The sequence below is a fragment of the Rhinopithecus roxellana genome, chromosome 12 (assembly GCF_007565055.1).
Source record: "Rhinopithecus roxellana isolate Shanxi Qingling chromosome 12, ASM756505v1, whole genome shotgun sequence".
In the NCBI taxonomy this organism is placed as follows: domain Eukaryota; kingdom Metazoa; phylum Chordata; class Mammalia; order Primates; family Cercopithecidae; genus Rhinopithecus; species Rhinopithecus roxellana.
In genome coordinates this window covers 54729905-54752632 of record NC_044560.1, presented here as the reverse complement: position 1 = coordinate 54752632, position 22728 = coordinate 54729905, and the positions used below count along the sequence as shown (strand labels likewise).

Below are 22728 nucleotides of genomic sequence, written 5' to 3'. Positions count from 1 at the left end.
GGGCCCACCTTGGACCTCTGAGCTTGCTCATCTCTAGGCTAAATGAAATAATATGCATAAGCATGTAGCACAGCACTGGCACAAAAGAGTCACTTGAAAAAGGTGAGTTCCCAGCCGGGAGCGGTGGCTCACACCTATAATCCTAGTACTTTGGGAGGCCAAGGCGGGTGGATCACTTAAGGTCAAAAGTTCGACACCCACGTGGCAAAACTCCATCTCTACTAAAAATGCAAAAATTAGCCAAGTGTGGTGGTGCACGCCTGTAGTCCCAGCTACTTGGGAGGCTAAGGCAGGAGAATTGCTTAACCTGGAAGGCAGAGGTTGCAGTGAGCCAAGATCATGCCACTGCACTCCAGCCTGGGCAATAGAGCAAGACTCCATCTCAAAACAAACAAACAAAAAGGGTGAGTTTCCACCCCAAGAGGTCCCAGTTCCATCAACTCCTCCTCACTGAATTTATTTCCGGGCTCTAGGCCTCTTAAAGAGGGGTGACCCTCTGTAATCCCAGCACTTTGGGAGGCTGAGGCGGGTGGTTCACGAAGTCAGGAGATAGAGACCATCCTGGTTAACATGGTGAAGCTCCGTCTTTACCAAAAACACAAAAAATTAGCCGGGTGTGGTGGCAGGTGCCTGTAGTCCCAGCTACTCAGGAGGCTGAGGCAGGAGAACAGCGTGAACCTGGGAGGCAGAGCTTGCAGTAAGTGCAGATCGCGCCACTGCACTCCAGCCTGGGCGACAGTGTGAGACTCCATCTCAAGAGAAAAAAAAAAAAAAAAAGGAGGGGTGACCCTCTTTAAGGTCAGTGCCTTACAGTTTAGTACCTGAGTGATGCAGGGGTATTCACCTCCCTCATTCTAGAGATTAGGCCTCTGGGTATAAATCCCCAACCATGTGATCTGGGCAAGCTCTTTCACCAATATGAGCCTCAGTGTCCTCACTGGTAAAAAAAGAAAAGCACTTCCCCATAGCAGCACCTATCTCAGAACTGTTACAAGGATTAAATGAGATGAAGAAAAGTGCTTGGTTGGCTGCATGTGGTGGCTCATGCCTGTAATCTCAGCTACTCAAGACTGAGATAGGAGGATCCCTTGAGCCCAGGAGGTTGGGGCTGTAGTGAACCATGATCATGCCACTGCACTCCAGCTAGGCAAGAGTGAAACCCTATCTCAAACAAAACAAAACAAAACAAACAAAAAAGAAAACTGCCTGGTGCAGATCCAATTAGATCCCTCCCTCTCCCTAAGCTGCTGAGACTCACGCCTGGCAGCTATTCTGCGTCTGTGCTCTATCCAGCCTCCAGGTCTTCAGCTTGCTATGCTCCTCCGCCTCCTCCCATCCTAGCTCAGGCTATCCTTTGGAAGGACTTCCCTAAGCAGGGAAAGGGGAGGGTCCTTTCTTTGTGTTTCCACAGCTCCCTATGAGTCCCTCTGAACCACACTGGCCACACTGTGCTGCTGTCATCTGTCTGTGTGTCTGACTCCCCCAGCAAACTGTGAGCTTCTGGAGGACAGGGGACTCATCTGACCCATCTCTGGGTCCCCAGAGTCCCCTGGCACTGGGTGAACACTTGTGTCTGTTTGTTGAATGAATGCACAGACAGATGCTAATATGTCAGTCCTCAGGGCTGATGTAATATCCATCTGTAATGAAGACGACTGCAGAGCAGCAAAACAGGGCCCAGAAGAGGGCAGGAGCTTCCCAGATGTCCTCGCGTGGTGAAACCAAGGCTTACTGAAATTTCAGTGACCGCATATTAAGGTGTGAGACACCATTTCTTTTTCCTCACCGTCAGGTCCTACAGCCTCCCCAGATAAGAAATCCAGTTGGACACGGTGGCTTATGCCTATAATCCCAGGACTTTGGGAGGCTGAGTGGGGAGGATCACTTGAGTCAAGGAGTTTGAGACCAGCCTGGGCAACATAGTGAAATCCTGTGTCCACAAAAAAATACAAAACTTAGCTGGGCATGGTGATACACGCCTGTAGTCCCAGCTACTCGGGAGGCTGAGGCAGAACGATTGCTTGAGCCCAGTAGGTGGAGCTGTAGTGAGCTGTGACAGCATTCCAGCTTGGGCAACAGAGGGAGGAAAGGAGGGGGGGAAGGCAGGAAGGCAGGAAATAAATGCAGGGCCTTTCAAGTATTCTGTGCATGTGAAGGAGCAGCCACAAGGCACTGGGAGGCTCCACCAGAAAAGGTGGTCAAGATAACGTTCATCTGTTATCCACTCAAGACAAGGAGGAAACACGAACGATTTCCATTCCCTGCTCTCAAGCATCTGGGGGATGCGGGGTCTAAAATGTAAGGCTAAGCATGGTTAGTACTAGGAGAATACTATGGAAGAGTATTAACACATGCATAGCACATATCTGTAGAATGGGGTTGTAGCACCTAAGAGCTGCTGTGAAGACTATGTAAGTTACCATATAGCAAGTGCTAAGGTTCGAGCCTGGCACGTGTGAGGTGCTACACGTGCTTGATATTATTATACATATATACTACACATGTACATGCAGTGTGCATTTGTACATATACTCGTGTGGAAGAGGATTTGGAAGGATATACACCAAGCTGTAAGATGGGTGTGTCTGGGTAGATTGCCTGTGAGTGATTTTTCTTTTCTTTTCTTTTTTTTTTCGTCTGCTGATTTTTGGGTAATGAACATGTACTGCATTTATAAAATAAAAAAATAATAAAAGCTCTTTTTTTTTTTTTTTTTAAAACAGAGTCTCTTTCTGCCACCCAGGCTGGAGTGCAGTGGCACGATCTCGGCTTATTGCAACCTCTGCCTCCTGGGTTCAAATGATTCTCGTGCCTCAGCCTCCCAAGTGGCTGGGATTACAGGTGCGTGCCACCATGCCTGGCTAGTATGTTCTGTATTTTTAGTAGAGACAGGATTTTGCCATGTTGGCCAGGCTGGTCTCAAACTCCTGACCTCAGGTGATCCACGTGCCTCGGCCTCCCAAAGTGCTGGGATTATAGGCGTGAGCCACTGCGCCTAGCCAAAAAAGCTATTTTAAAATTAAACAAAAAGAATGGAGAGGAAGGCATGATTCATTCTTTTCCATTTGTTTTCATTTTGCTTTGTTTTCCTAATTATAAAGTAATAGGTGTTGACTGCAAATGATTTAGAAAGTATAATGAAGAAAATAAAAATCATCCATAATTTCACCACCCAGAACTGCTAACATTTCATTGCATTTTCTTTTCATCTTTTCTCTGTGCATTTTAACTTAATTTCCCAACCTCCTGTATATTCAGTTTTGTACCTAGTGTTTGTCACTTGATCTTACAGCATAAGTATATAACATCATTTATAAACATAATTTTAAAATCCAGGATATTATTCTATCAAGTACCTGTAGCCCAGTGTACCTAACTGTTCCCCTGCTGTTGGATATTCAGTTGTTTCTAATTTTCTGCTATTTTCAATAAAGATGCAATGAACATATGCAAAAGAGCCAGCATTTTGATTCATTCTACAGGACAGACTTCCATAGTGGAATTACTGGGGCCAAGGATTTGAAGACTCTGAAGACCCTTGGTACACACTGTCATAATGCTTTCCAGATATGCACCAACTGATGAGAAATTATGAATTCTTCCTGGGAAAGTCGGGGAAGGGTTTAAAAATGCCAGGATGATGATGAGAAGAGCCATCTGAGCTGGGAAGCAGGAAGCCATGGGGCATATTTAATCATGTGACTGCACTGTGAAATTGGAAGACATCTGAGGGTCAGAGGGCATAAGGGCTCCTAAACGCCAAGTACGTGAGTCTGATGTTCTAAGCAATGGGTGCCCTGGGTAACTTTGGAGCTGGGCAGGCAGTTTCATTTATAAGTGTCTATTCCGGCTGGAAGTGGTGGCTCATGACTGTAACCCCAGCACTTTGGGAGGCTGAGGCGGGCGGATCACCTGAGGTCGGGAGTTCATGACCAGCTTGACCAACATGGAGAAACCCTATACCTACTAAACATACAAAATTAGCCAGGCATGGTGGTGCATGCCTGTAATCTCAGCTACTTGGGATTGGGAGGCTGAGGCAGGAGAATCGCTTGAACTTGGGAGGTGGAGGTTGTGGTGAGCCGAGATCACGCCATTGCACTCCAGCCTGGGCAACAAGAGTGAAACTCCATCTCTAAATAAAAAAATAAGTGTCTATTCCGTCTTCTCCCATGTCCAACCCCAAAGATACAGTTGGGATTGTGTTTGAGCTCAGGGAGAATGGCACAATGAGATGCTGTGGGTGGGCTGAAACATGAAAACCACAGTCAATAGGGATCTCTTGAGGATTTAAGGTGCTGGCACTGACCTGGTTTGCTTTATAGAAGAAATCTCCGAAAGGTCCTCGCCAGAAAGCTGTGTCTCCTGCTCTCCAGGACTCAACATACCGGGACATCAGCCCCATCTCGTAGCACTGGAAGCAAACACAGGGAGACATCAGTGGGAAAGGTACATGCTGCCAACACAAACCAGATTAGCTATTAATGTGGAGCCTGTTCTGTATGCTAAGTTCTTCACATGTGTTACCTCATTTAATTGTCCTCCTCATTCTACAAAGTTGGTATAGCCATTCCCAATTTTCAGATGAGGCCCAGAAGCTTACACAGAAAGTAGACAGGAGGCTGGGATGAGAATCCATAGGACCTAAAGCCTTCAACATAGAGGTCCCAAACCCAAATGCCCACAGGGACCATGCAGGTACCATAAATGAGTGAAGACCTGGGTGATGATTAATGGCAATTAACACACAGTCTCAGCATCAGGGAGACAATAGGGAGTGACGGGGATTATGATAAGTTAGTAAGCAATGCTCCTTCTAAGGAGGGAAGCCACTTTGCAGGTTTCAGTCTATAGTTTGTGGGGCCTAATTGGCCAGATCTATTGATTTTCCAAAAGAGACAGGAAATCCATATTTTTATTTAAAATCTCCCGTTTTTGAAATGTCTGCAATTAATTCAAAAATTTAGAACTCTATGCTGGCCAATACCGAATACATCTGTGGGCTAGATTCAGGCCACCCATCTGCAGTCTCTGCATTATCCTACACCATCTCCTGGCTGGATGAAAAATGAAGGTTACAGGAGTGATTCCTCCATGGAGAGGGGAGTCTATATTGCCTGGGTGTCTGTCCACTCTGTGCCAGGTACCATGTTGAGGATGCAGGCAAGACACCTAGATTTTAAGCTCCATGAAGGCAGCCAGTGCCTGAACCATGGAAATAACTTAATAAATACCTGAATGAATCAATCAATCAATCAATTCAGATTCAGGCTGTCCCCTTAAGGAGCTTACAATCTAGAAGGGACCTAAGTCTCAGACATTTACAAGGTAGAGGCCATCTAATATCCATGAGAAGAATAAACTAGGAATAAACCTGAGAAGGCTGCAGTCACTTCCATGGATGGGATCAAGGATGGCTTCCTGGAGGGGGAAGCATTTGAATTGGAACTTGAAAGATGGGCAAGATGGAATTCACTGGGGATGGGAGCAGGGGTGCAGAGAGGACTCTGGACATCAGGTGTAGTATGATCAGGGGTAGGACAATCTGGGTCATGTTTTGGGAACAGCAAGGGGAACATGGTAGGGTGAGGGTGAGGGTGAAGCACTGGGAAACAGGACTGGAAGGGTGTTTGGAGTAAGATTATAGCCAGGCTTAACAGAGAGACATGGCTTTGGTCCCCAGACCTGTTTTTAAGCACCCATGGCCATCTCTGATATCATCCCTGACTTCCCTGGGCACTACCTGCACAACGCAAGGGAAGTCCCTGGCTCAACCAGAAGGGGTCTAGAAGGAAAGGTGTGGTTCTTCTCCTGCCTTGCTGGAGGTTGTCTCCATGCATGCTTTGTTTTCTGGCCCCTATCTAGGGGGAGACATGATCCCAGCTGTGGCCTTAGAGGCCATATGGCATGGACAGCACCCAAGAAGAAGGGAAGGATTCTTCCATGTTTTCTTTAGTACCCTGATAATTGTTTGGCTGTGTCAACATCCAAATCTCACCTTGAATTCCCATGTGTTGTGGGAGGGACCCAGTGGGAGGTAACTGAATCATGGGGACAGGTCTTTCTCATGCTGTTCTTGTGATAGTGAATAAGTCTCATGAGATCTGATGGTTTTACAAAGAAGAGTTTCCCTGCACAAGCTCTCTTCTTGTCTGCCGCCATGTGAGATATGACTTTCACCTTCGGCCATGATTGTGAGGCCTCCCCAGCCATGTGGAACTGTGAGTCCATTAAACTCCTTTCTTTCATAAATTGCCCATTCTCAGGTAAGTCTTTATCAGCAGCGTGAAAATGGACCAATACATACCCACACAGAGCCTGGCACAGAGTAAATGCTTAATACATACTTGTTAAACAGAACTGACACTGAACTTTTGTCCTTCCATTTGGATGATATTACCCAAGGGGCCTTGAGACAAATGATGTCATCTTTCTGAGCTTCAGTTTCTTCATCTGTAAAATGGGAATAATATGATCTACTCTATAGGGTGGTTATGAGGTCGAAATGAGATAATTAGAATAAACAGAAAGAGGCAGTACCTGGTACCCAGAAGGTGCCTGAGAAATGGGAGCTTCTCCTTCCATTCTACATGGGAGGGTCAGACGATAAGCCCTGCCTGCCTTCCCAATTTGCAAAGACATTTTTGGCTCTTCCTAGCCAGTGGCTTAGAGATAATTAGACATCTCTCTAAAGAGAGGCTTTCCAGTAAACGAACGAGAAAATCAGCCTTGCAGCTGGGAGAGATCCAGCTGCCCTGAAGAACTGTCTCCAGGCTTATCCTTTCCACAGAAACACACCCTGAGAAGCAGCTTGGGGAAGCAGGCCATTTGGAGAGGATTTGTGGAATCTCCCAGACAAACAGTTGTGTGAAGAAGGGATCCTATCCAAGCTTATGTGTGAGGGAATAAACACTCGCGCTCTGATGGCAGGTAGGAAGGCGGGAGCTGGAGGCAGTGCTGAGATCTCAGTGTCAGGGGGCAGGACTCACCTACCAGCAGCACTTCTTACTAGCTGTGGGGCCTTGGGGTCTCTGGGGGACTCAGTTTACTTATCAATGCAATACAGATAATAAGTCATGTTTTATAAGGTAGATTAAGGATGTGAACACTATTCTTAAATATTATAATGATTCCATTTGGGAAATGATGATCTAGAGCTGTGTATTAGGTTGGCCCACATGAAGTTGATGTTTCTTTAAGTCAAAAAAGTTAGAATATCAGCAGTTTCATGTAGCTCAACCTAATTATTCTTTCCACATAATTGGGCCTCCACAACTTCTTATATATTTGTTGCCTATTCCTTGGGTCTCCAGGGTGTTTTGCACCCCTACTTTGTTCATCTCATCTCTGCCAATTCCTCCATCCACTCCGCCTGCTCCACCAGCACCCTCTCCTCCTGGCTCTCAGGCTGGGTACGGTTCCTAGAAGACTTGTTCTATTTCACCCCTCCCAACCTTTGGTTAACCATCCCCTCAGCCTAGAATGCCATTTACAGCCACTGCCAATTTGTACTCCTTCTTCAAGGTCCAACTCCAATGCCCCTGGTCCTGCCCACCTCACCTGAGAGGTGATGTTAGCTTAGTCCTGTCCATAAACTCCTCCATGTCCTACCTCTTGCCTAAACCTCTCAGCTTGCATCCTGCTCCCTTGGCATGCCTTCCTTCTGTTCCAGGACAAAGGACTTACTTCCCCAATTGCCTTTGTCCATGTTGTTCCCAGCACTGAGTTTCCTTCCCACATTTTCCCTCTAGCTCTCCACTTCTCAGACACATAGCTTCTCCAAGAAAGCCCGGCCTGCCTCCCCTGCAACCCAGTTGCTGAGCTGGGCTGGGCCTCTTTATGCACAAAATCTGTCACACTCTATTGTCCTGATCTGGTCACTTGTCCTGGGCAGGTATCTTGAGGGTAGGCACTGTGCTTGACTCACCTCTGGACCCCTGTGCTCAGCACACAGTGGGTGCAGCGGGCCTTGGCTCCCCTTCCCTGCGCAGCTTGGTGCTCACTCTCCACAGATGGCGGGAAGGTGAGGCGAGCAGTATCCCTTCTTCCCCTTCTCAGTCAGAGTTATCTTTTAGTAAAATCTGTCAGGAACACGCTGGAACAGCCCTTTGTTGGTGGACTAGCGGCAGTCCCTTCCCCAGGAAAGGAGATGGAAGAAGTCCTCCTTCACCTGTCCCTGCTTCTCCCTCAGGTCAGCCCCCTTTCCCGTGAACCCTGACTTTTCCCACATTGGTAGGAACTGCCCCATCATGACCAACTTGGCAGAGGAGGCACAAGTCCACAGCATCTGAGAGCATCCTTGAAGGTCAACTCACCTTAATTAACACTTCAAAGTATCCTTCTGCATTGGCAGGGCTGATGGGCGTATAGGCTCTCTGAATTTCTAAGTCATCTACTATCCCTCTGGGAAAGAGAAGCATGCAGTCAGTCAGCCAGTCATTCAACAAACCCTTTTAAGGCTGGGCACGGTGGCTCAGATCTGTAATCCCGACACTTTGGGAGGCCGAGGTGGGTGGATCACTTGAGGTCAGGAGTTTGAGACCAGCCTGGACAACATAGTGAAACTCTGTCTCTCCTAAAAATACAAAAATTTAGCTGGGTGTGGTGGTGCACATCTGTGCACACCTGTAGTCTTAGCTACTAGGGAGGCTGAGGCACATGAATCACTTGAACCCGGGAGGCAGAGGTTTCAGTGAACCGAGATCATATGCTACTGCACTCCAGCCTGGGCAAAACACTCTGTCTCAAACAAACAAACAACTGCAAATCCTTATGAGGTACCTCCTCTGCCAGTCTGGTGAAAATAAAGGTCCTCACGGAGAGCCCGGCAAGATGCAACAGAAAAAAAAGAGTACTGGGCTCATCCACTGCCACATGCTGGCTATGAGATCCCAGTAGATCATCTCATCTCCCGTGGCCGCTTCTGTAAAATGGGGACAGCTATCTGCATGACAGTTGTGTGGATGGGAGAGTGCTTCCAAAAGTACACTGAGGATGTGAGTTGTTTTGAAGACATGACTGTCATTTTTCCTGACCTCTTCTCGACCACAGAGTGATAAAGATAAAAACAACTGCTAACATTTATTAAACACTTACTAGCACCTGACAGAAGCATTAGGACTGGAAGGATCCTCAAAGGGCCCTAGTCTGAAGCCCTATCTCATGCATGAATCCTCTCTATGTTACCAAAAACAGGGTCAGGATAACCACCATGAGTCACAGTAATAGCCATGATGTATGAAATGCATGCATGTATCAAGCGTTTCATATGCATTATCTCATTTAACTCAAACAACAACCCAAATGAGGAATCCAGTGCTTAGAGAAGTGAAGTCACTTGCACAGCTGAAATTCAATCACAGCTCTAACTTCAGAGCTGGGTTCCTCACCACTGTTTTCAGAGTTTCCCAGGAGCTTCCCTAAGCAGTCTTCTCTCAAGTCCTACTACATACAAAACTCTCTTCTCTGAGGTATGCAAAGATTAAAAAGGCCCTGTCTCAATGCACCAAAAGCATGAGGGGCTGGACAGAAATACTTAATAAATGCATATGAAACAAATGGGGACATAAGGAACAGAGCATAGAGCATGGCTTGGCTGCAGAGCACTATGACGTCTGCTGCAACAGAGGTAAAACTGATACATTTCAGAGGGAGTGTGTAGTCTCCTCTGGAGCCTAGGAAACCTCCTGGAGGTGGGCGCTGCAGGATAGGCCAGCCACTGGCAAGGGCAAGTTGGGACAGGAAGGGTGGTGGGAACGGGGTGTGGAGCAGGAGGCTGAGACCAGGGCAGGGGTGGGATGGGAAAGGGAGAAGAACATGGTGGGAAAGCAAGCTAGGGCCTTGGCTTAGGACATCATCATGGAGGCAATGTGTACCTCAGATACCTTCTGGGGTGCCACATTGCCTCCATGCTGCACTCCAGAGTCACATAGTCAAATATGTGTGTTAGGGATGTCACCGCAGGGACAGAGTGGGTGAAGGAGGGGAGCCAGCCTGGAGGCAGGGAATTCTGGGCATTTGGTTCATGGATAGAAGGATGCCTGGGACTGTGACCTGCCCTGTGGCCCCTGCTGCCCACTGGGATACTGAACTTCTAGGACTGATGGCCAGGCCATAGGCCAGAAGGAGCTGGACACAAATACCAGGGACCATTGTGAAGCAAGTGGTCAGAGTCTGAGCAGCAGTAAGTGCTCTTCTGGCTTCCACCTTCTCCTCTGGCCGCACCTTGTTTCCTTTGCTGGCTCCTCCTCCTCTTGCCAATGCCATAGACGCTGGTGTTTCCAGGGTTTGGTCCTGTGTGCCTTTCTCTTTCCATGCACACGTTTCCAAATACCACTCAGGTATGTGCCAATGACTCCCAAACCCATGCCTGCAGCTCAGATCTCTCTATTAAGCCTCAGATTCACAGAGCCAACAGCCTAACAGACAACTCTACCTGGACATTCCAAAGGGTCTTGTCTCTGGGCAGGCAGGGGTGGGGACTGGGGTGGGAGTAGAGTGCCTAAGTAGACTGGGAGGAAGTAGGAGCCTCAGAGGAGTGGTAAAGAGCGTAACTCAGGAGCCAGGCTGTCTGGGTTTAAATCCTGGCTCCGTGACTTATTAGCTATGTGGTGCTGGGCAAGCTCAATTCTATCAATTGGTACTAATCATATTAGGTTCATACCACAAGCTCTAAAGCCAGACTGCTTGCCTTCAAATCCTGGCTCCAACATTTCCTAACTGTGTGACCTTGGCAAGTTTCTGGACCTCTCTTACTTCAATTTCCTCTGGGAAATAACTGCATCTACCACATAGGATTTTGTGATGGTTAAATTATTTCACGCCTATAAGCACACAGAACTGTGCCTTGGATAGTAAGTGCTATTAAAGTGACTGTGTTTTTATTTATTATGAAAATGCATTATCTAGTTCAATCCCAAGAACCCTCTGAGGCATGTGTCACTATGTCTATCTTGAAGATGACAAATGGAGGCTTAAGGGAGTGTACGCTAGTTGCTCAAGGCCAGCAGCTAGCAAATAGCAAAGCAGGGCTGTGAAGCTTTGGTCCTCCCGCTACCTGAGTGTACCGTAGGATGAGGTGCTGGCCAGGCTGCAGGCCAAGCTGGCTGTTCCCGGGTACAGCAAACCGGACACGGTATGTGTCCTTAGTGAGTCTGTCCATGGCACTGATGCAGAAGGCCACAAAGGTCTCTGGGTTCAGCTTGGAGGGGCAGCTCTGCAACAAGAAGAGATCCAACAGCTAGAGGTCGGGGCTCCACAGACACACAGGCATCCATAGCATCCTTCCCACTGTCCCCAAGGAGAGACTGTCTTGGCTCAGGAAGTTTCCTGTAAACTGGACACTAGCCTCACCTTACTCCCCTTTGAAAATCAGATCCAAGAATGCCAGAGCACTTTCCTTTGAGACTATCCTGCTCTTAAGCATTCCATGGCTCCCCTCAGCTCCAGGGTAAAGTGCGGGCTCCTTCCTTAGCTGGACACTCAAGGGTCCTGTGGATAACCCTCACACCCCATTTTATCTCCCAGGCATCTGATGCCAGACTTTTCTTCGTCCTCCCAGGAACACCCTGCTGCCTCCTACTTCTGAGTCTTTATTAGCTCGAGCAGTACCCTCTTATCCAGAACATTCATCTCCAATGTGTAAAAGACATAGCCATTCTTCAAACCTGCTAAAATCCAGATTTGCATAATTTATAAGTTGATGGGACCTCAGAATATCTAACCCAATATCTGTGTGTTACATATGTGGAAACTGAGGCCTGAGTTGAGTCATGTTGGCTTACTTGTCTACAGTCACATTGTAGACAAAGATTCAAATTCATGTGGAAGTCTCAGTCCACTGCCTTTAACATTCCACCCCAACCTGCATCCCCTCCAGGAAGCCTTCTCTGAATGCTGTGACTCACAGACCTTTCTCTCCTATAAAATACTCCATTTACTCTTGGGACCCCTCAATCCCAGCTTAGGGCCTGGCACTATGTGTTCCTGCAGCACCAACTCTGGAACCCCAGTTACCCATGGTAGTGCTGACAATGTCACTGAATCGACAGACATTCTCGGGTTTGGCATTCGAGGCCTTGTCTCCACTGTGCTCCTTCCCACACCTCCCATCCAGGATGACCTCTTGATCATCAGCCAGAGCACCTGGGTACCCTCTGGCACAGCTGCCTGGTACTTTGGAAGGAACACTGGACTGGGAGTCGGGAGAACTAGGTTTAGCCCCAGCTCAGCTACTGCCTCCCTGTGGGGCCTTCAGCATATCAATTGATCCTCTGGGTTTCAGTTTCCTAGTCTATAAAAAGGGCCACTCATCCCTGATAACTTTATAGGGTTATCATGAGGGTCAGATGAGATACAATGTAAAAAGCATTTTATAAAAATAAGTTACCATGGAAATGTAAAATCTTTTCCTATTATTATTGCTTCATTAAAAGTTAAAAAACAAAATTACAAATTGGAATATGCTATTTTACAGGACTGACAAAATGTTTGTGTTTGTTTGCTTCCATCTGCTTGCAAATTTTTTTTTTTTTTTTTTTTTTTGAGACGGAGTCTCGCTCTGTCGCCCAGGCTGGAGTGCAGTGGCCGGATCTCAGCTCACTGCAAGCTCCGCCTCCCGGGTTTACGCCATTCTCCTGCCTCAGCCTCCCAAGTAGTTGGGACTACAGGCGCCCGCCACCTCGCCCAGCTAATTTTTTGTATTTTTTAGTAGAGATGGGGTTTCACCGTGTTAGCCAGGATGGTCTCGATCTCCTGACCTCGTGATCCACCCGTCTCGGCCTCCCAAAGTGCTGGGATTACAGGCTTGAGCCACCGCGCCTGGCTTTTTTTTTTTTTTTTTTTTTGAGATAGAGTCTCACTCTGTTGCCTAGGCTGGAGTGCAGTGGTGCGATCTCGGCTCACTACAACCTCTGCCTACCGGACTCAAGTGATTCTTGTGTCTCAGCCTCTCGGGTAGCTGGGATTACAGACATGTGCCACCATATCCAGCTAAGTTTTATACTTTTAGTAGAGATGGGGTTTCACCATGTTGGCCAGGCTGGTCTTGAACTCCTGACCTCAGGTGATCTGTCCACCTCAGCCTCCCAAAGTGCTGGGATTACAGGCATGAGGCACCACGCTGGACCTCTGTTTGCAACTTTAAATGTGGTATCATTTAAATTTCCAATGTTATAATAGGTGATGACAGCTACTATTTACTGAGCATCTACCATGTGCCAGGTGCTTTACATATTTATCCTGTGAAATTCTCATAACAACCTATGAAGTATTAACATCCCAAGAACTGCACCTCAGTTCCTTAGTGAGTCTATCACAATCTTTTTTTTTTTTTTTTTTTTTTTTTTGAGACAGAGTGTTGCTCTGTCGCCCAGGCTAAAGCGTAGTGGTGCAATTTGGGCTCACTGCAACCTCCACCTCCCAGGTTCAAGCAATTCTCATGCCTCAGCCTCCTGAGTAGCTGGGATTACAGGTACGTGCCACCATGCCTGGCTAAGTTTTATATTTGTAGTACAGACAGGGTTTCACCATGTTGGCCAGGCTAGTCTTGAACTCCTGAGCTTAGGTGATCCACCCGCCTCAGCCTCCCAAAGTACTGGGATTACAGGCATAAGCCACCGTGACCAGCCAAATAACCCTGTGATTCTTTGTCCCCCTTCTGTAAGCTGAGTTTTTTCAGCACTGGTACCCTGGCATCTTTATTACCAACCTCCTTGTGCCCAGCACACAGGATATGGTACTTAGTAGATCTGGGAGAAACACATTCATTCATAAAACAAATATTTAATGAGTACCGACTGTAATGCCAGGAACTACTCAAGGTGCCGAGGATAGAACAGTGAGAAAGACAGAGGCCCCTTCTCTGCCAGAACTGATATTTTAGCAAGAAGATGGACAATATGCACATAAAAGAGTACATCTAGATGGTGTCTGGTAGTTCTGAGTTAGGAAGATAAATGAAATTTGGGCAGAGATCAGAAAGAAGTGAAGGGGTGAGCCCCGTGGAGATGGAGGGCAGTGAGAAGAAAGAAAACACAGAAGTTGTCATGACATTCCCTAGTCACTGGCAGAAGCCAGAGCACTCTAGTCCCCATCACCACCTTCCAGTGGCAGAAATACAAGGAGACATTAAGTATAAAGTTATTCATGCCTGTAATCCCAGCAAGCACTTTGGGAGGCCAAGATGGGAGGTTCGCTTAAGCCCAGGGGTTTGAGCCCAGCCTGGGCAATATTGCAAGACCCTATCTCTATCTTCATGAAAAGCAAAAATATGGCCAGGTACAGTGGCTCACACCTGTCATCCCACTACTTTGAGAGGCTGAGGCAGGCAGATCAGTTGAAGTCAGGAGTTCGAGACCAACATGGTAAAACCCCATCTCTACTAAAAACGCAAAAAAAAAAAATTAGCCGGGCATGGTGGTAGGTGCCTGTAATCCCAGGTACTCAGGAGGCTGAGGCAGGAGAATTGCTTGAACTTGGGAGGCAGAGGTTTCAGTGAGCTGAGATCATGCCGCTGCACTCCAGCCTGGGTGATGGAGTGAGACTCTGCCTTAATAATAATACTACTAATAATAATGTCATGTTGTTTTGGGGTTCAGAGAAACAACTGCAGGGCCAGGCATGGTGGTGGCTCACGCCTCTAATCCCAGCACTTTGGGAGACCGAGGCAGGTGGATCACCTAAGTTCAGGAATTCGAGACCAGCCTGGCCAACATGGTGAAACCCCATCTCTACTAAAAATATAAAATTAGTCAGGTGTGGTGGCACATGCCTGTAATCCCAGCTACTTGGGAGGCTGAGACATGAGAACTGCTTGAACCTGGGAGGCGGAGGTTGCAGTGAACCAAGATCACACCACTGCACTCCAGCCTGGGCAACAAGAGCAAAACTCCATCTCAAAAAAAAAAAAAAGAAAGAAAAAAGAAAAGAAAAACAACTGCATTTGTTCAGAATGTATGATCTATAGCTTAAGAACAACATGTGTAAAAATGACTAAGCTTTGGTCTAGTTTGAGCCCCAAGAATGAGGAATGGTTGGTCAAAAAGTGATGATGGCCAGGCAAGGTGGCTCACGCCTGTAATCCCATCACTTTGGGAGGCTGACGCGGGAAGATCACTTGAGACCAAGAATTTGAGACCAGCCCTGGCAACATAGCGAGATTCCATCTCTATAAAAAAGAAAAAAAAAAAAGTGATGATGATGCCAGATGGCATTGAGAGAGGTAGAAATGGGAGACACCTCTACTCCACATTAGTCAGGAGGGACACAGAAAATGGAAAGACTGTTCAGATGCTGGAGACCAAGACAGGGACAGATGCAAAACAAAACCTATGCACAGTGCCAGAAGGAATGGGTCCTCAGTTTCCCTATCTGTGTAACACAGGGGATGGAGTCTGGTGTTCTGACATTTATAACTGTGAACCCTCCTAAACATTACAATAAAGGGCTAATCTGCTTAGTCCAGACTATGAAGTCCTGCAGGAGTTAAGGAGGAAAAAGTCAGTAAGGGCCAGAGAAGAAAAAATATCAGCCCTAATATCCACTATTTACCTAGAATAAACTATAGCTAGTTTAGTCCATAAGGACAAGGACTGTGCCTGTCACGCTCACTCTCAAATCCTCTCTGTCTCACAGGGCCTGGTATATAATAGGTACTCAATAAACATAGTTAAGTGAAATGGATGTCAAGCTCTGTGCTACATATCACAAACATTTAGCCTCAATTTACAGATGGGGAAACTAAGGCTTAGGTCGACTAAGGGACTTTGCCTCAAACCACACAGCTGCTAATAAGTTTGCTTCAGGGCTGGGCTTTGAGCCTGGATCTGTTTGCTTCTGTTATGCATACTCTTTTCTTCTGCTGTACAGTCAGGGAAGGCTTCCTAGAGGTGTGCTTTGTAGGGCCAAGGCTAGTAGATTCTGCCGCCCTGGTGCTCATATTGAGAAGCAGCCTCCCTCACCTGTGACTCTGGCCAACGCAGCAGGCTCCTGTCCTTGCTGGCTCGGGCTGCCTCCCACCTTGCCAGGTCTCGGTGATAGAGGTCAAACACACAGGGTGAGCAGCCACTGCCGCAGCACTGGGAGGGCAGGGGTTCCATGGGCCGCAGCTGCAGCCAGGCTTCCTCAGTGTCGTCGTCCTCCTCCCTCTCACCCATCATCAATGGGGCTTGGGTAGCCTAGAAGGAACAACTGGGTGCTCTTCCAGAACAGGCCAGGCTCTATGAGACCATGGGCCAAGGCCCTGATCCTTGGCCAGCCTGGGAGAGGGAAAACACAGGGGTTATTCTCTGGTCTCCTCTATTCCTCACATTCTCCAAAGCCTGCAGGTGCCAGGCTCTGTGCAAGCGCTGGGGATGGAGATGGATCAGTCAAGGAGTCTGCTGTCTGGTAGGGAGCATTAACCATTTACTATCATTGGTTTTAGAAGGGCAATCCCTTGTGTGAAGTGAATCTTTCTTTACTAGAGGAAAGGGTTTGGCTTCAGGAAACCTGGTTCTACTACTCATGAGCTCTACGACTTCAGGAAGGTTTAGCAGGATGGGACCCCCTTGAGCACAGCACGGTGTCTTATTCTTTTTGTATTTTACCACGAAGCATAGCTTGGCATACGGAAGAAAGGACACAACAATCAGAGCTGGTAACCAAGGTTTCCTGATTTGTTCCTGTGCTCTTGAGTGCCAGTTGACACTTTACATAGAAAAGTCTCATTGAATTTTAAAAGATATTTTTGTTTTGTTTTGTTTTGTTTTTCTGAGATGAGGTCTCACTCTGTTGCCCAGACTGGAGAGCAGCGGCACGATCATAGCTCACTGCAGCCTCAACCTCCTGGGCTCAAGCAATCCTCCTGCCTCAGTCTCCTGAGTAGCTGGGACTACAGGTGTGCACCACCATACCTGGCTAATTTTTTTTTTTCTTACTTTTTGTAGAGACAGGGTCTCACTATGTTGCCAGTCTGGTCTCAAACTCCTGGCCTCAAGTGAGCTTCTCATCTCAGTCTCCCAAAGTGCTGGGATTACAGTAATGAGCCACCATGTCTGGCCTTAAAATGTTTTAAATGATAAAGTAAAATATATACCTACTCAATTATAAAAAATTAATTAAAAATATAAAATAACACCTGTGTAACTACTGCTCAGTCAAGTAAAAAGAACCTTGCCAGTATTCCAGAAGCCATCTGTGTCCCTTCCTGATAACTGCACTTCCCCTAGGTTACCATAATCTGACTTTTGTGACAATTATTTCCTTTTTCCCCTAGTTTTGCCACCTTTGTTTGCAATCCTAACCACTACAGTTCAGCTTTGCCCAGAGTTTCAGACAGCTTCTAAAATGGTGGCAACCAGGGTTTTAACTCTGGCATGTCTGGTTTCAAACCACATCGTTCTTTAATCGCAGGAAACAGAAGGTTGTGATGGTCCAGGTGTGATGAGATGAGGACTTAGACATGCAGCTTCAGGCAGGATGAGAAGGCAGGGGTCAATGAGAGAAATACTGAAGAGGAAATTAACAGGACACTGACACTGAATAGATGTGAGGGAGCGTGGGGGGATAGTGGGGTAGAAGGGACATCCAACCCCTTGGATCTGGCTTGGATTTTGGGTAGACAGAAGGCTCAAGAAGAAGTTGAGTTTTAAGGGAAAGAAGAAGAGAGTTTAGTTTGAGGTATGCTGAGTGCTTGTGGAGCATCCAAGTGCAAAATCCAGTTGTGAGTTGGATTAAACAGGTCCAGATATGAGTCTGGAGATGGATGGACAGTGAAGAGAGAAAAACAGGTGCAGTTGAAGGCCGGCCTGGCTTCACTCGCTCCTGTGAGCACTCCATGCACTTGGTCCATCCCTACTCATAAAAGGAGCTCAATAAACACTTTTCTTTCTTTTTTTTGAGACAGAATCTCACGCTGTTGCCTAGGTTGCCAGGTTGGAGTACAGCAGCATGATCTCGACTCACTGCAACCTCTGCCTCCTGGGCTCAAGCGATTCTCCTGCCTCAGTCTCCCAAGTAACTGGGACAACAGGTGCCCAACACAATGCCTGGCTAGGTTTTGTATTTTGAGTAGAGACAGGGTTTCATATGTTGCCCAGATTGGTCTTGAACGCTTGACATCAGGTGATCTGCCCACCTTGGCCTCCCAAAGTGTTGGGATTACAAGCGTGAGCCACCACACCCAGCCAATAAACACTTTTCAAATGAATGAATCTCTCTCTACCTTACAGCATTCAAACTGTTACATGTTTATGTGTCTCTTTTCTTTGAAACAGTTCTACTTGAGGGCAGAGTCCTGCTTTTCATTTATTCATGAAATGGTACAGTGGCTAATTTTTTTTTTTTTTTTCTGAGACAGATCTCGCTCCGATACCCAGACTGGAGTGCAGTGGCACAATCTTGGCTCACTGCAACCTCCGCCTCCTGGGTTCAAGCGATTCTCCTGCCTCAGCCTCCCGAGTAGCTGGGATTACAGGTATGCATCACCATGCCCAGCTAATTTTTGTATTTTTTTGTAGAGATGGTGTTTTGCCATGTTGGCCAGGCTGGTCTCAAACTCCTGGCCTCAAGTGATCTGACTGCCTCGGCCTCCCAAAGTGTTGGGATTATAGGCATGAGCCACTGTGCCCAGCCACAGTGGCTATTCTTAAATGTGTATAATATGAAAGAAGGGAAGGAATAAAGGAACTCAATTTCAGGGCTATTGGTTAAACATAGTCTGAAAGACAAATCAGTGAGGTGATTTGGCTATGAATTATTTGTTTGTTTATTTTGGAGATAGGGTCTCACTCTTGTTGCCCAGGCTGGAGTGCAATGGCATGATCATGGCTCACTGCAGCCTCAACCTCCTGGGCTCAAGTGATCCTCCTGCCTCAGCCTAGAGTAGCTGGGACTAAAGGTATGTGCAACCACCGCCAACTAATTTATTTTTTGCTGAGATGGGGTCTCACTGTGTTGCTCAGGCTGGTCTCAAACCCCTGGGCTAAAGCAATCCTCCTGCCTCGGCCTCTCAAAGTGCTGGCATTATAGCATGAGCCACCGTGCACTGTCTGAATTATTTTGAAATGTTTCTGTGAGGGCAGTTTGGGATTTATCAGGGTTCTCCACACTTACATGTAGACTCCACAGTTTTTACGGAAATCTCACCTGCAAGCTAACTATTCATTTAAAATTCCACAAGCAGGCTGGACATGGTGGCTCAGACCTATAATCCCAGCACTTTCAGAGGCCAAGGCAGGAGACTGATTGAGGCCAGGAGTTCAAGTTCAGTCTAGGCAACATAGCAAGACCCTGTCTCTAAAACAATAAGGTAAAATTACACGGGTAAATCAAAGTAAAAGAGAGTGTTCGCCTTGGCCGGGCGCGTGGCTCACACGTATAATCCCTGCACTTTGGGAGGCGAAGGCGGACGGATCACCTGAGGCCAGGAGTTTGAGACCAGCCTGGCCAACAGGATGAAACTCCGTCTCACTAAAAATACAAAAACTTAGTCAGGCATGGGAGCACGCACCTGTAGTCCCAGCTACTCAGGAGGCTGAGGTGGAAGAATCGCTTGAAGCCAGGAGGCGGAGGTAGCAGTGAGCTGAGATTGTACCACTGCACTTCAACCTGGGCAACAGGAGCAAAACTCCATCTCAAAAAAAAAAAAAAAAAAAAAAAAAGAGAGAGTGTTTCTTCCTCTCTGTACTAAGAGCAGAGCTGAGAAGAAGTCTGATGCTACAGAGCATTATTTGATGTAAACATTATGCCTCTAAAACGCCAACTACCTCCGAGAGCTCCCAGCATTAGATTTTTCATTTGTTCCTGCCACAAACACATACTAGGCAGGGGCGGTGGCATGAGGTGCTCCAGGATACAGAGGTGAGAAACACTCTTCCTGCCCTGATGGGAGAGTCATTCACTAAACAGATGATAACCATTATAAAAGATGCCACTTACTGGGCCAGAGTCTATGCCAAGTGCTCTGCATGCCTCACTCAATCCTCCTAACAGCCATATGTAGGTAGGCCATGCTCCTCCTCATTGTATAGAGGAGAAAACTGAGGCCCAGGTCAGGAAGCCAAAAGTATGAAGGCCAGTTTGCATGCCTGGGTCTCTTTGGCCTTCAGACTGGTGCTCTTTCTCACTAGGCTTCCAAAGTGCAAGGAAAGGGTACTTTCATCTCCAATTCCTAGCACCTACACTGGGCTAGCACAGAGCAAGGATCCTATTACCAAACTGTCTTCGAATTGTATGGGCACTCTGGGGCCTCCAAATGGCACTAATTTCACTCAGGCATAAAGTGCTAGGATCAAGTGTGGCCAAGTCTGTGAAGGGGCAGAGAAGGAGACCACCAAGTCTGCTAGAGGGCAGGGAAGTCTTATTTCTGGGTTCCCAATCACTCCCCAGGAGTCCATACCTGTAAGATCTTTTTCTGCTTCCCACCCCCATTTATACTGGAGCTTCTGGTGGTCCCACAGAATGTAATTCCAGTCTCTCCCTAATATCAGCCATCAGCACATCTGCCACCAGTCCCCTGCTTAGCAACATTTAACAGCTCCTGTTGACTACTGGATAGAATCCAATCTCCTTGCCTGGTGTCCAAAGCTCTTCCTGATCAGACCTTACCCAAATTATCTTACCACTTACTATTGCTGGTTTTAGAAGGGCAGTGTTCAATGAATCTTTCTTTAACAGAATAAAGAGTTTGGCTTCAGGAAACTTACTACTGCTCATGAGCTTTATGACTTCAGGAAGGTTTAGCAGGCTGGGACCTCCTTGAGGTCAAGGATGGTATCTTAGGCTGGGCGCGGTGGCCCACGCCTATAATTCTAGCACTTTGGGAGGCCAAAGCAGGCGGATCACCTGAGGTCAGGAGTACAAGACCAGCCTGGCCAACATGGTGAAACCCCATCTCTACTAAAAATACAAAAATTAGCTGGACCTGGTGGCGCATGCCTGTAATCCCAGCTACCCAGGAGGCTGAAGCAGGAGGATCGCTGGAACCTGGGAGGTGGAGGCTGCAGTGTGCTGAGATTGTACCACTTCACTCCAGCCTGGGCGACAAAGCAAGACTCTGTCTCAAAAAAAAAAAAAAAAAAAAAAAAGGATGGTGTCTTATTCTTTCTGTATTCTACCACCAAGCACAGCCTGGCATATGGAAGGTTCCCTGTAGTTTATATAGACAGTCTGGGAGCCAGGATTAGTGCTACGTGTTGGGAAGCAACAGAAGTAAACAGGTCATTGTTCCTACCTTCACAGAGCCTCATAGACTACACGTACACGGTGTTACATCAACCCAATTCATTTTTATTGCATGCTATGGACCAGGTATGCATTATGAGTGGACGAGGTCTGATCCCCTCTTTATGTTTATTTCTTCTTATTATTTTTTTTTGAGACAGGGTCTTGCTGTGTTGCCCAGGTTGGGGTGCAGTGGCAGGATTACAGCTCACTGTAGACTTGATCTCCCAGGCCCAAGTGATCCTCCCATCTCAGCCTCCTGAGTACCTAGATCTATAGGGGCATGCCACCACGCCTGGCTAATTTTTTAATTATTTGTAGAGAGGAGGTCTCACCATGTTGCCCAGGCTGATCTCAAACTCCTGGGCTCAAGCGGCCCATCCCACCTAGGTCTCCCAAAGTGTTCGGATTACAGGTGTGAAGGATAACTCTTGGCCTTCTCCACGTTTTCACAGTCTCACCTTCTCTGCTATTTTGAAAATTAGCAGAAAAGTTGGCCACGTCAGTCAGGAATTTTAAAGAACTAGTTCATGCGTCCTTGGAGCCTCTATCTTTTCAGTTCAAGAGGCACTACCTTTAATCCAGGCCTTGACACATGTTGCCTCAGGCTGTATGATTTTTCCCACCCCGCAGGCCTTGGTTTTAAAGGTCACCTCCCTTCAGAGGCCCTCCCTGAATCTTCCCCTCCTCATTCTCTATAAGGCACTCTATTTGTTTCTATCATACGCACATTCACTAAACACATTTACTATCTGCCAGGCACTGTTCTCAGTGCTGGGGATATAGCAGTGAAGAAACAGAAACCCTTGCATTCACGGAGCTCATATCTTAGGGTGAGAAAGTTATTAAGCAGGATAAAGACGGAAAACAGATGGTACGATAGTGTGAAATGCTAAAGAGAAAAATAACTACGGAAAAGTCATAGGGAGTGTGTGTATCGCAGTTGACTTATTTGTTTGCGTTGTTTACTTGCGTTCTGTCTGCATCTCCCACTAAACTGTAAGCTCTACATCTCCCATCTGTCTTATTTACCAATGCTAACCGGGGCTAAGCACAGCGCCTGACACACAGCAGGCAGCTGATAGACAGGTGTTGAGCAAGGAGCAAAAGCGTATCTTCATTGCTTTGTCCTTGCTTCTAGGAGGCGAACTGGGAAATCCAGAGGGAAAGGAAAAGCCAGGAAAGTGGCTCGCTTTTGGCGCTGGGGAAGAGGTGTGCAGTGAGCAGTCACGCTCAGGAGAGGGGCAGCGCGACAGAGGCGCTCGCAGCACAGCGCTGTACAGGTGCGCCAGCTTAGGCATTTCTATCCCTATTTTTACAGCGAGGAACACTGGGACTCAGACAGGAAAGTGCCTTGCCAAGCTCCAACTGCTCATAAGCGATCAACTTTGTCTAAGTCCAGGTTTGAAGTCCTAGAGCGATTCTGGACCCACCACGACCACTCACCTACTCGCCTGCGCTTCTCCTCACGTGAGATTTTCCAGGTTCCTCTCTGTCTCCGGGTAGGCGGGGCGCGCTTAGCAGGTA

General features: G+C 47.2%; 1 protein-coding gene across 6 annotated transcripts in view; it reads right to left on the bottom strand.

Annotated features, from left to right (window-relative positions):
* The window catches only part of LOC104669497 (NADH-cytochrome b5 reductase-like), a 31318-nt gene extending 8616 nt beyond the window's left edge, over positions 1 to 22702 (bottom strand). For 2 of the 6 annotated variants that reach the window (XR_004060318.1, XM_030941630.1), the window contains exons 1-5: positions 22648 to 22702; positions 15960 to 16256; positions 11067 to 11215; positions 8316 to 8403; positions 4310 to 4414 (exon numbers count right to left, since the gene is read on the bottom strand). Coding sequence is in view for 5 of the 6 variants with exons in the window: in XM_030941630.1 (XP_030797490.1) it covers positions 4310 to 4414; positions 8316 to 8403; positions 11067 to 11215; positions 15960 to 16157 (540 nt within the window). In the remaining variant the exon portion in view is untranslated. Of the gene's footprint in view, positions 1 to 4309; positions 4415 to 8315; positions 8404 to 11056; positions 11216 to 15959; positions 16257 to 22647 lie in introns of those variants that run through there. The other 4 variants (XM_010372489.2, XM_030941631.1, XM_030941632.1 and 1 more) reach the window with 4 other exon arrangements.
* Between the last annotated feature and the right edge of the window lie 26 nt (positions 22703 to 22728).